This window comes from Grampus griseus (assembly GCF_964374135.1).
Source record: "Grampus griseus genome assembly, chromosome: 2".
NCBI lineage: Eukaryota > Metazoa > Chordata > Mammalia > Artiodactyla > Delphinidae > Grampus > Grampus griseus.
The window spans coordinates 135,359,059-135,372,565 of record NC_139018.1 but is presented as its reverse complement, the minus strand read 5'-3'; the positions used below and the strand labels follow the sequence as shown (position 1 = coordinate 135,372,565).

Here is a 13,507-nt window from a genome sequence, read left to right as displayed (position 1 = left end):
TCCTCAGGAGTATAATGAAGATAAAACCACCCACCTTGCAGAGTTGCTGGGAGCATGAAATGTGACCACATACTTTAAAAATTCTGTTCAGTGCCTAGTATAAAGTAAGCATCTTGTACACATGAGTCTGTCTGTCTCCTTTTCCCGTCAAATGTAAACCCTGGGTTTTATGAATGCTAGAGAAAACATTATTGCAAAACCTCTCTGTCACTAACAACAGTGGTAGAGCGGAGACACTAAGAGGAAGGACCCTCCAAATCTCACCCCAGGCCATCAGACATTCTTCTGTCAGCATGAAGAGGTGAAAGTGCATTCGCCATTTCTCGACTTCCTGAGGCACCCCAGTATGAAATGTTGGTCAAAGTTTATTCAGGGTATGCTTCAACCTTTAAAAATTGTATCTGTCCAGTCATCCTGAAAAAACTGCCAAATCTAGCACTGGCCATTTGTATGAACAATCTCCTAAGTGCTTTTGGCAGTTCGAATAATTAGGTAAAATGTAGTAAATTCTAATTCCCCTTAGCTAGGAAAATCATTCAATTTAGTAACCAGAAATAACTATCATTCTGCAGAGATGGTAATGCCCAGGGCAAGCTGTCACGCACCTAGGAGGTTCAAGCAATTATTTCTTAATGGAGACTTTGCAATTTGTTAAAAATTTCTTAGTAAGAAAATTTTCACACATATATAAATGTTTAACAAATCCTCATGTATCCATGACCCAGCTTCAGTGATTACTGATGACTATTTTAAAGCTGGAACTTAGAGAGATTATCTAATTTATTTATCTCGGACAAAAGCAATACATTTTTAAAGACATGCACCTTCGGAATGGTATTCCCCTTGAGGGGAGGTGGACACTTTAGGAGTCCTCACAATGAAAACCTCAAAATCACAGTGGAAATTACCTAAATTCTGTTGGTTAAAAAAAAAAAAAAAAAAAAAAAAAGATCATATTGGTGTCCCTCTCCCTAAATAACTTCGGAGAAGGACAGATCCTCCAAGTTGTGTGGACTTTTTACTTTACAGAATCCCTTCTATGACTAACAATGCCATGAGTCTTTCCAAGGCCCTCTGGAAGACAATGACCACAAGGAAAAGGAACGAGGAAAAGGGTGAGGGGAGGCCAAGCGGGCATACGAGAGCCGCTGAGCAAAAATGAAGGGAAAGTGAAAGTAAATGCACAGAGGCTTAAATACATTCCAGACCAGAGTCCCAGAAAGGTAAGCCTTCTTCTAGTGTAACTTTTAAACCCAGCATCATCACGCTGCCTTGGAGAACCTAAGCAGCCACTAACCCCAACTGCTCTCATCACTTCTCCAAAGTCATCGTGAACCCTCACAAAGGCGTCTGCACAGCTGCCATGTTTCTGCCCCCTCAACCACCCTCTATTATAAAGACAAGCACTTGTGGCATATAACTGAGTACCATTTGCTGATCCTGCTGTGGGAAAGGCCTCTATTCTTCTTAGGAGACAAAACCAACCTTGCTGCAACCAGATACAAACATAAGCAAAAGAATGCAACAACCCCCCCCCCCCAACACACACACACACTCTCTCAGAGCTTCAAATTATATGAAAACACGAGGTGATTCATGTGGATGGGCTTGGCTTTTCACTAGTGAGAAAGCTTGGATTCCTGAGCAGAGCTCTAGAAACTCCAATTAAGCAGGCTCCATGAGGACGGGTGACATCGCCAAGCTCAGCAGCGAGCTTCAGGCCTAAACACATCAATCAGAAGGCTCTGTGGTTAGTTTATACACATGACGTCATACAGTCTGAGCTGTGGTTCCTTCCTGCCCCCTGAGAAGTATTCACTGTCATCTGATTTAATTCACAATAAAGGAACTTCCATTTCTTTAGGCTTCAATGTGAGCTTCAAAACCTGTACGTAACCAGCCATGATTCTACAGAAAATAAAGTGGCCAAGGCCTCTTTCTAAGGCCTGGCAACCTGGAGCTTCATTCTCTGAAAGTGGGCATTTACACTTCTCTAAGACCTGAAGAGAAGCCCTGTAAGGCTAGTAGGAGTCACATCTCACTAGCAGGAGTCACACACTGAGTACAACAGTACCTTGGAGAAGATAATGCTGTCCACTTCTTCACTGGGTGAGTGAAAGAGGTCAGAATCACTTCCAGATTCTCTTTTAAGGACACCTTGTTTTGAGGCACACTCTCTGCCCAATCCAACATCCAGGAAGTTATCACATTCTGAAAAAGAAAATTTATTCAACCACTGCTTTAAAAAAAAAAAAATCAGTTTCTTTTCATTCCAGCCTTTTAAATCAACCAGCTGATGAATCTCCCTCCCTCCTCATACTAAGAAGCTGTAAAGGACACAGTCGAATTAGTAGCTTTCAATTCTCAGTTGATACAGTTACTACAGGACAACCATGAGTTTGTCATGTAAACCACAGGTACAGAAAGATAAAACGATGATTTAGAACCATAATTCCACCTATGTATTTAAATAATGATCTTTTCCTCCTGGTAGTTATAGAATTTATTTCTTTTGTTACCAGAATCAGAAGTTCCTTATTAGGAAACTATGTGATAGGATTTGTGGGCAATTTCTGTTTTTGAGACTTAAGTTCTTTCTGGAAACTTGTTACTTTATCAAAATACCGAGATAAAAGACAAAGGGGGAGCATAACTAATAAAACATACCTGTGTATTAAACTCACGGGTTCTATTAAGCAATAACAGAAATATAACTATTTAAATTCTCCTACCTTTAATAGATCTGACATTGGATGAATAATGTGATGAAGAAAAATATATAATCTAGAATCTGTTTTCAGTTCAACAACTAGGATGTGGACTCTGGTGAACCAGACAGAGAGGGCCTTGATAGAAATATTACATTGGTACATCTAGGGATTCTAAAGATTTGTATGCTTAAATTAGCAAAGTATTTAACCCACTCTCTTCTTTAACTCTGTAAACAAAAAGGACATGTGACCTGATAACAACAGAGATAAAAATATCTCTGTGTACATGGTGAAACCAAGTAAGACATCAACCTCCTTCAAGAAGTTTTGAAGAATGAAGCGTTTCCATTCTAGTTAGCATTAAGCATGATTTGGAAAAACAAACGTATGTTTATCAAACCTGCAGGTGACACTAAGTGATGAGGGAGAGAGTAGATAACCTGGCTACCTAGCAGTTCATGAGAACTCTACCTGGAGGTTTTGCTTGAAAGCAAATTCAAGAGGAGTTCACAATACAAGGTTATGGCAAAACAAACAAATACTAATGGTTTTAGGCTCTATTAATAGACAATGCACCCAAATCCAAAATGGGGACAGTCTGGCCAGTATGTGCCACCAACACTGCACCTATACGGTTGTGTTTGTTCCTAAATATTGATAAATTAAATTAAAACACTGATAAACAAAAATGCATGCATGGTAATGAGGTCACCATGAGTGGAAACACCTGGGATACATTCAGGTTGCAGAGGAGCTTGAAGAAAATGTGTCTGAGGATGGCTGCAGATTTGCCCTGTGCCATTCAGGAGGGAGAACAAAGCCTGCCAAGTGGAAGCCAGAGCTTCACTATAACGGGGCTTCGGGCCATAGGCTGGCAGCCTTATAAAGTCATGAGGCTCGTTCACCAGAAGGGCTGGAGCAAAGGCTGAGTGACCGTGGCAAGACATTTCGAAAAAGCTGTCTGCGCAGAAGTGGAAGTGGAGACTGAACTAGACGACCCCTAATGTGTCTTTTAATTCTTATAGTCTATGCTTAGACAATAAGTGTGTGTGTGTGTGTGTGTGTGTGTGTGTGTGTGTGTGTGTGTACAGGTCTGTGTTCAGAGATAATGAGAAGAGGAAGTTTTTCTTATCTAAATTAACTAATAACTGATCATCAATCAATAAATAATTTGCCCTGCATTAGCCAGGAATCTTAGAGGAAGGGTCAAAGAGGCGCTGCACTGATACAGGTCATGAATCACTTGTCAATAAAATTACCTTTTCTATTAGTTAGGCATTTGACTAGGTACTGGGAATTATCCAAATAAAAAGAGATGCCTAATGTTTGTGTCTATGTGGAGGGGGGGAGTAGTTTACAATTTTGTAGTAGAAATGAATATATTAAGAGGTAATTTCAACACAGAAGTACAGAAAGGATGCCATAGGAATAAAGGCACGGCCCGCAGATTAATCTGAAAATGTTTCAGTTAAAGAAAAAATTACCTTGGTCCATTTCAGTCTTGGTCCAAACTATTTCTGAGTGTGTTAGTTAATGGGAATAGCCTTGCCTTTTAAAGACTGGAAATCATGGGGATTCTGGAGTTCTGGTCCCTTTTTTCCCACATCCCAGAGTATGTACTAACTTAGGTGGAGCTGGTGGCTGTGATTTTTCTACTTGTTCCCCCCACACCTTTTCCCCACTTGGAAAAATCAAAAACTCCACTCCATGGATGAGGGGAAAATAGGGGGACTGGCCAAGGAAAGAAAGGGCTGCCGCAGCAACTATGCTAAGGTGCTAGCTGTCCAGCTGGCAGTCAAACAGACCACGTCCCAATTCCAGACCTGGAAAACAGAGCAGCTTAAGACATTCTAATGGAAAATCCACGGGGAAGATCCGGACTCAGCCTTGGTAGGAATACCTCACCCAGAAAATAAATCCAAGCCAGCACTACAAGGGACCACAAACCAAGTCTGGGATGAGAATCTGCTGCTGTGATACAATGTTGGTTGGTGAGCTGGGGCGGAGGGAAGACTATGAAAACGAGGAACAAGGGAGAGAAAAGGACTTTAAGCCATTATGAAACCCCACAAATGGAAGTGGGGGGACCCTAAGGCAGAGCTAATCTATACCCCATTTCACATGTGTTGACAAGTTTTCAAAATGGATAAAATCTTTCCTTTCTTCTTACATGCCCCCCTTCCTAAGGAATAAAGTGGAGCAGCAAACAAAGGTATAAACAGGAATGAATGATCATTGGTTTCAGAGTGAGGCTGATGTGGCTCAAATCTGGATCCGAATACTTATAGCAAAAAGATCCCAGGCAAGAAGGAATTTGACCCTCTAAGTCTCCATTTCCATACCAATGAAATGGGATGATTTGTACCTCCCTAACATAGTTGTAGGGATGGTGAGAAATAATTTATATATATAGTAACCAGAACTCCGCCCCTGAGTACACAGCAGGCATGCGATAAACATGCCTAATGGAGCTAAGGCTTCATTAACCTGTAATGTGTGATTTGACAAGTATCCAGTAAGGACATTACACCTTGAGGTGGGCCAACCCCATTTTATGACCCATATATAAATCTGTCTATAACTTTTGTGTCCTGAGCCACTAGCTTTTTAAAAGCTAACAAAATGTGCACTTTTAAAGTGCTATCTAGTCTTTGAGGTTTCAATTATACATATGTAAACAAATTATAGTTGGGGAAGGGTAGGAAAACTTACCAGCAGCCCACTCACTGGGCTTTGCTGAACCATGTTAATCATAACACATCTGTATTTATTCCTATTTAAATAGGTTTGCATTTATCCTGGATTGAAGAGTATACAAAGTGATTTTAAATGTTACTACCTTATTTAGTCTAACACTATTGCTCTCTTGAGCTGTGTTTAAAAGTAAAAGAAAGAAACCTACATGACTGAAAGTACCTAGAATTCACAAAACAATATGCCTAAAATAAAAATCTCAGGTCTGAAGTTCAGAAGCATAATCCAGATCTTGGGTTTTGATAAACTGAAGTTTAAAAAGAATCACTCTAAAAAAACCAAAGTCTTTTGGGGGCTGGGGTATGGAGAAGGTCAAGATTATGCCCTGGGGAAAATGCTCAGGGGTTCAAAATACATTTCCTTAAATGAGTAAAATAAACTGCAGCATGTGAAGAAACTTCCTGTGAATATTCAAATTATGAGGCAACCTCTACATAGCAGACAATTTCACTGCCTGAGTGGTTGAGAGTAATTACACTTTTAGAAAAAGCCCCAAACAGCTTAAAGAACCAAAACACAGTACTATACTTTTAAGTAGAAGATTCTAGGGGGAGAGATAGGGAAAATGTAAGTTACATCTGTGAACAAGGTCAGTCTTATAATATTCGGAGACCCGAAACACAACTACAGCATAATAATATCCTTTAACCTCTTTTTCCACGTGAGAGAAAAACAGAAAAAAACTTTTCATATTTGTTCTGACACTTCCTTTGGAGCAAAGTCAGAGGACTGAGAATCAGTAGGAAACTTCTCTGGAGATAGAGGATTTGAACCATCTGTCTTTAAATTTAATACTACTGCAGGACATCCACAGCTAAACTGTCTCTAAAAGACCAGTAAATGAAAACTTGGTAATTTTTAAAGCAGGTCAGTGAAAACTGGACAGGTTAACAGAGGTTTTGTTGGGTAAAGTCGACTCAAGAGCCCAAAATGCAAATTACCAGCTGCAAGAACAGGCACAGAGACTTCAGTTACTCACCAGGTCATTCGGACTCTTCCCTTAAGAAAGGCCAGTAAGGCTTTAGGGATGGAAGACAATAGAGCACATAGACATTAGGGAACGTACCTTACGTCACAGTGAATTAGTGGCTAAACTTGGATAAAAAGTTGGGATTCCTAACTAACCACAGATCATGTGCTGTGTCATTAACCAGCAAGGTCTTAAGAGAATTTTACCCTCATCCAATGTTACTAATACCTCATGGGTGCTTAAGGAAAGACTCAATTGCTGACAATACTTCCAAAGATTATGGCTCTCAATCTTGGCTACAAAGCAGAGGAACCAAGGGAGCTTTTAAAGATTCTGATGCCCAGACCACACCCCAGCCCAATTAAATCAGAATCCCTAGGGGCAGGACCCAGAGATCACTACATTTTTAAAGCTCCCTAGGTAATTTCAATGTACAACCAAAATCGAGAGCCCCAGGATTAGTCCTTAATAATACATATTTATAGTTTTACCATAATAAGAAACCTTTATCACATGTACATATATGCACAGCACATACGCCTTCACAGATGAATTAATAAATCATAAAGCCACATGTGAAAACTTAATACTGAAGTGAAATTTAGGTAATTACGTGTTCATTTTCAACTGTGAGACAAAATGCCTACAAACCCAAATCACATACACCCCTCCTTCTGATTTATCCCATTAATGCTCATGAAGGACAGACCTTGAAATCAAACAATCTGTTATTAGAGTGGGAATGTGGCTCTAGAAAATGGACATTTTGGATGAGTTATTCAAGCAAATTGGAAGTTGGAGAATCTCCGCGTACCTGCGCTCTGCGTTGGAGCCAAGAGAGATGCTGCATCTGGGCATGGCTCAATGGTACACCAACTTTCTTGGTTTATCTGAAGAAAAAGAAAAAGAGATTGACCTTCAGACGGTGAAGTAGTGTGGGATGTTTATACAGCTGTTGCAAGTATATCTACCACACCAACACTCCTATCTTTTTCTTTAATATTTTATTGCAAAGTGGGTAAAATTATGTCAAGAAAAAACCTTTTTCACAACACAACAAGGCAATCTATACTCAATTAAGACTCTAAAGAAACTGTCCGTAAAAGTTAGGCATATAAAAACAAAAGGAAAAAAGATATACAAAGAGGAAGATCATGGTGCAGGCCAATGGTGAAATAAAAAAGAAAAATAAGTTAACAGGTGAAAAGGATCAAATATTGAAATATGCATTCCACATCCTAGGTTGCAACTCAGAAAATGCAAAAATAATTCCTATTTGTTCAAGAATTACTGTATGTTGGGCATCAGGAAGAATTCTACATATATTATTGCATTTAATCCCCACACTAGCTCCAAGAAGTTTGTAATATCTCTATCCAAAGAACAGCTACGCTTGGAGGAGTTGCTAAGGTAATAAATGGCAGGACTGGGAATGGAATACAAACCTATGTGATTCTAAAGCATATTAAGAAGCACATACACCCGCCTTAAACCATTTTTTTTTAAATTTAGCCTTTACAACTCCAAACCATCTTAACATTATAACTTTCCACTTTCATTAGATTAAAAATAATGTAATTTTTAAAACTACCATTAGAGATTTCAACAGCCCTCTCTCAGTAATTGATAAAACAGGTAGACACAAAATCTGCAAGAATATACATAAAGAACTTGGAAAACATCATCAACCAATTTGATTTAATCAACATATACTGAGCCTTTTACCCAACAATAGAATACACATTCTTTTCAAATGCACATGGTATGTTCACCAAGATAGAATATATTCTGTCGTATAACACAAGTCTCAAATTTGAGGATTAAAATCATATTAAACATGCTCTTTGACCATAACAATATCAAATTAGAAACCAAAATCAAAAAGATATCTGGAAAAACACAATATTTAAAAAAATTTAAAAAAAAACTTCTAAAAAGAAATCTTAAGGAAACATTAAATATCAGAAAATATTTCAAGCTGAATAAAAATAGAAATACCACATATGAAAATTTGTGAGATACAGCCAAAATAATGCCTAGAGCAAAATTTATAATATTAAATCCCTGTTTTAGAAAAGGAATGTCTCAAATCAGTGATCTAGGCTTCCACCTTAAGAACTTAGCAAAATTAACACAAAGCAAACATGATGAGTAAAACAAAGAGCAGAAATCAGTGAAAGAGAAAACAGAAAAATAAAATCAATAAGATCAAAAGCTGGATCCTTAGAAGATCAGTTTACTGATATCAGTAAAACTTTAACTAGATAGACCAGAAAAGAATTCTAAGTTAAAAATTACCCGTATCAAGAATTTAAAGGGGGACATCACTAAAGATCCTACAGACACTGAAAGGATGATAGGGAAATATCAATATTACGAACAAGAAATACAACAAGTTAGATGAAATGGAAGCATTTCATGAAAGACACAAACTACCAAAATTCTTTCAAAAAGATACAGATAATCTGTACACCCTTATTCTATTAAAGACATTGAATACATAGTTTAAAACTTTCCTGTAAGGAAAACTCCAGGCCCAGATGACTTCAAAGGTAAATGGCACCATACATTTAAGGAAGAAATAATAGCAATTCTACACAAACTCCTAAGGAAAACAAAAGAGGAGGGAACAATATACAGCTCATTTTATAAGCCCAGCATTACCCTGACACCAAAACTAGACAAAGACGTAAGAAAATTATAAATCAATATCCTCAGGAACATAGACGAAAAAATCCTGAACAAAAATTAGGAAACTGAATCCAGCAATATAGAAAAAAGATAAACATCGTGACCAAATTCGTCCCAGAAAAGCAAGGTTGGTTTAACATTTGAAAATCAATTTATTAATAGACCAAAACCTCTCACAAACTAATGATTATCAAGAGATGCAGAAAAGAATTTGGCAAAATTCAACATCTAAAACTCATAGAACACTGAAAACAGAAAGGAAATTCCTCAACCTGATAAAGGGCATCTATTTAAAAAATCCTGATACTTCACTCTGAGATCAAAAACAAGGCAAGAATGTCCACTCTCAGCACTGTTATTCAATAGGTACAGGTTCTAGCCAATGCAGTAAAGCAGAAAAAGAAATAAAATGCACAGATGTAGAATAGAAGTAGTTACTACTTTATTCATAGATGGCATGATTATCTATGGAGAAAATCTCAAGGAATCTACAAAAATGCTACTAGAATAAACGAGTTTAGCAAAGCTGAAGGTTATAAAGTCAATGTACAAAAAAAAAATTAACACTAGTCCTATATATTAGGAGTGAACAATTAAAAATTAAAGTTAAAAACAAAAGTAATACAATTTACAATAGCATCAAGAAATATAAAATAATCAGGCATAAATTTAATAAAATGAGTAATACCTGTACTCTAAACACTGCAAAACACTACTGAGAAAAATTAAAGCAGGCTTAAATAGAGACACCATGTTCATAGATCAGAAAACTCAATTCTGTTAAATGTTAATTCTCCCCAATTCATCACTACTTGATCTCAAGACTTACTATATATAAAAGCTTTTTTGGGAGATTGGATCAGGATGGCGGAGTAAAAGGACGTGCGCTCATTCCCTCTTGTGAGAGCACCGAAATCACAACTAACTGCTGAACAATCATCGACAGGAAGACACTGGAACTCACCAAAAAACATACCCCACATCCAAAGACAAAGGAGAAGCCATAATGAGACAGTAGGAGGGGCACAATCAATAAAGTCAAATCCCATAACTGCTGGGTGACTCACAAACTGGATAACACTTATACCACAGAATTCCACCCACTGGACTGAAGGTTATGAGCCCCACATCAGGCTTCCCAACCTGGGGGTCCGGCAACGGGAGGAGGAATTCCTAGAGAATCAGACTTTGAAGGGTAGCAGGACTTGACTGCAGGACTTGGACAGGACTGGGGGAATCAGAGACTCCACTCATGGAGGGCACACACAAAGTGGTGCGTGCATCGGGACCCAGGGGAAGGAGCAGTGACCCCATAGGAGACTGAACCAGACTTACTTGTTAGTGTTGGAGGGTCTGCTGCAGAGACGGGGGTGGCTGTGGCTCACCGTGAGGACAAGGACACTGGCAGCAGAAGTTCTGAAAAGTACTCCTTGGCGTGAGCCCTCCCAGAGTCTGCCATTAGCCCAACCAAAGAGGCCAGGTAGGCTCCAGTGTTGGGTTGCCTCAGGCCAAACAACCAACAGGGAGGGACCCAGCCCCACCCATCAGCAGACAAGCAGACTGAAATTTTACTGAGCTCTGCCCAAAAGAGCAACACCCAGCGCTACCCACCACCAGTCGCTCCTACCAGGAAACTTGCACAAGCCTCATAGATAGCCTCATCCACCAGCAGAAGCAAGAAGAACTACAACCCTGTAGCCTGCGGAACAAAAACCACAATCACAGAAAGACAGACAAGATGAAAGGGCAGAGGGCTATGAATCAGATGAAGAAACAAGATAAAACCCCCAAAAAACAACTAAATGAAGTGGAGATAGGAAACCTTCCAGAAAAAGAATTGAGAATAATGATAGTGAAGATGATCCAGGACCTCAGAAAAACAATGGAGGCAAAGATCAAGAAGATGCAAGGAATGTTTAACAAAGACCTAGAAAAATTAAAGAACAAACACCTAGAAGAATTAAAGAACAGAGATGAACAATACAATAACTGAAATAAAAAATACACTAGAAGGAATCAATAGCAGAATAACTGAGGCAGAAGAACAGATAAGTGACCTGGAAACAGGATGGTGGAATTCACTGCCACGGAACAGAATAAAGAAAAAAGAATGAAAAAAAATGAAGACAGCCTAAGAGACTTCTGGGGCAACATTAAACACAACATTCGCATTATAGGGGTCCCAAAAGGAGAAGAGAGAGAGAAAGGACCCGAGAAAATATCTGAAGAGATTATAATCGAAAACTTCCCTAACATGGAAAAGGAAACAGCCACCCACGTCCAGCAAGCGCAGAGTGTCGCAGGCAGGATAAACCCAAGGAGAAACACACTGAGACGCATAGTAATCAAACTGGCAAAAATTAAAGACAAAGAAAAATTACTGAAAGCAAACAAAGGAAAAATGACAAATAACATACAAGGGAACTCCCATAAGGTTAACAGCTGACTTCTCAGTAGAAACTCTACAAGCCAGAAGGGAGTGGCATGACATATTTAAAGTGATGAAAGGGAAGAACCTGCAACCAAGATTACTCTGCCTGGCAAGGGTCTCATTCAGATTTGATGGAGAAATCAAAAGCTTTACAGACAAGCAAAAGCTAAGAGAATTCAGCACTACCAAACCAGCACCACCAAACAACAAATGCTAAAGGAACTTCTCTAAGTGAAAAACACAAGAGAAGAAAAGGACATACAAAAACAAACCCATAACAATTAAGAAAATGGTAATAGGAACATACGTATCGATAATTACCTTAAAAGTGAATGGATTAAAATGTTCCAACCAAAAGACACAGGCTTGCTGAATGGATACAAAAACAAGACTCATATATATGCTGTCTACAACAGACCCACTTCAGACCTAGCGACACATTCAGACTGAAAGTAAAAACTCTCCAGAAAGTGGGTATAGAGGGAACCTACCTCAACATAATAAAGGCCATATATGACAAACCCACAGCAAACATCATTCTCAATGGTGAAAAACAGAAAGCATTTCCTCTAAGATAAGGAACAAGACAAGGATGTCTATTCTCACCACTATTATTCAACACAGTTTTGGAAGTCCTAGCCATAGCAATCAGAAAAGAAAAAGAAATAAAAAGTATACAAATTGGAAAAGAAGTAAAACTGACACTCTTTGCAGATGACGTGATACTATACATAGAGAAACTAAAGATGCCACCAGAAAACTACTAGAGCTAATCAATTAATTTGGTAAAGTTGCAGGATACAAAATTAATGCACAGAAATCTCTTGCATTCCTATACACTAATGATGAAAAATCTGAAAGAGAAATGAAGGAAACACTCCCATTTACCACTGCAACAAAAAGAATAAAATACCTAGGAATAAACCTACCTAGGGAGAATAAAAGACTCTTATATGTAGAAAACTATAAGACACTGATGAAAGAAATTAAACATGATATAAACAGATGGAGAGATATACCATGTTCTTGGATTGGAAGAATCAACATTGTGAAAATGATTATACTACCCAAAGCAATCTACAGATTCAATGCTATCCCTATCAAATCACCAATGGCATTTTTTATGGAACTAGAACAAAAAATCTTAAAATTTGTATGGAGACACAAAAGACCCTGAATAGCCAAAGCAGTCTTGAGGGGAAAAAAAAGCGCTAGAGGAATCAGACTCCCTGACATCAGACTATACTACAAAGCTACAGTAATCAAGACAGTATGGTCCTGGCACAGAAACAGAAATATAGATCAATGAAACAGGATAGAAAGCCCAGAGTTAAACCCACGTACCTATGGTCAACTAATCTATGACAAAGGAGGCAAGGATATACAATGGAGAAAAGGCAGTCTCTTCAATAAGTGGTGCTGGGAAAACTGGACAGCTACATGTAAAAGAATGAAATTAGAACACTCCCTAACACCATACACAAAAATAAACTCAAAATGGATTCGAGACCTAAATGTAAGACCAGACACTATAAAACTCTCAGAGGAAAACATAGGAAGAACACTCTTTGACATAAATCACAGCAAGATCTGTTTTGATCCACCTACTAGAGTAATGGAAATAAAAACAAAAATAAACAAATGGGACCTAATGAAACTTAAAAGCTTTTGCAAAGCAAAGGAAACTACAAACAAGACGAAAAGACAACCCTCAGAAATGGGAGAAAATATTTGCAAACGAATCAACAAAGGATTAATCTCCAAAATATATAAACAGCTCATAAAACTCATTATTAAAAAAACAAACAACTCAATTCTAAACTGGGCAGAAGACCTAAATAGACATTTCTCCAAAGAAGACATACAGATGGCCAAGAAGCACATGAAAAGCTGCTCAGCATCACTAATTATTAGAGAAATGCACATCAAAACTACAGTGAGGTATCACCT

The 13,507-nt window shown here is 38.3% G+C and overlaps 1 protein-coding gene across 8 annotated transcripts in view; it reads right to left on the bottom strand.

Annotated features, from left to right (window-relative positions):
* Positions 1-13,507, bottom strand: part of AKAP13 (A-kinase anchoring protein 13) — a gene marked incomplete at its 5' end in the record, with an annotated part of 342,651 nt that overhangs the window by 87,591 nt on the left and 241,553 nt on the right. For all 8 annotated transcript variants that reach the window (XM_082649215.1, XM_082649216.1, XM_082649217.1 and 5 more), the window contains 2 exons: positions 2,075-2,211; positions 7,250-7,325. In XM_082649215.1, the coding sequence (XP_082505341.1) occupies positions 2,075-2,211; positions 7,250-7,325 (213 nt within the window). The remainder of the gene's footprint in view (positions 1-2,074; positions 2,212-7,249; positions 7,326-13,507) is intronic.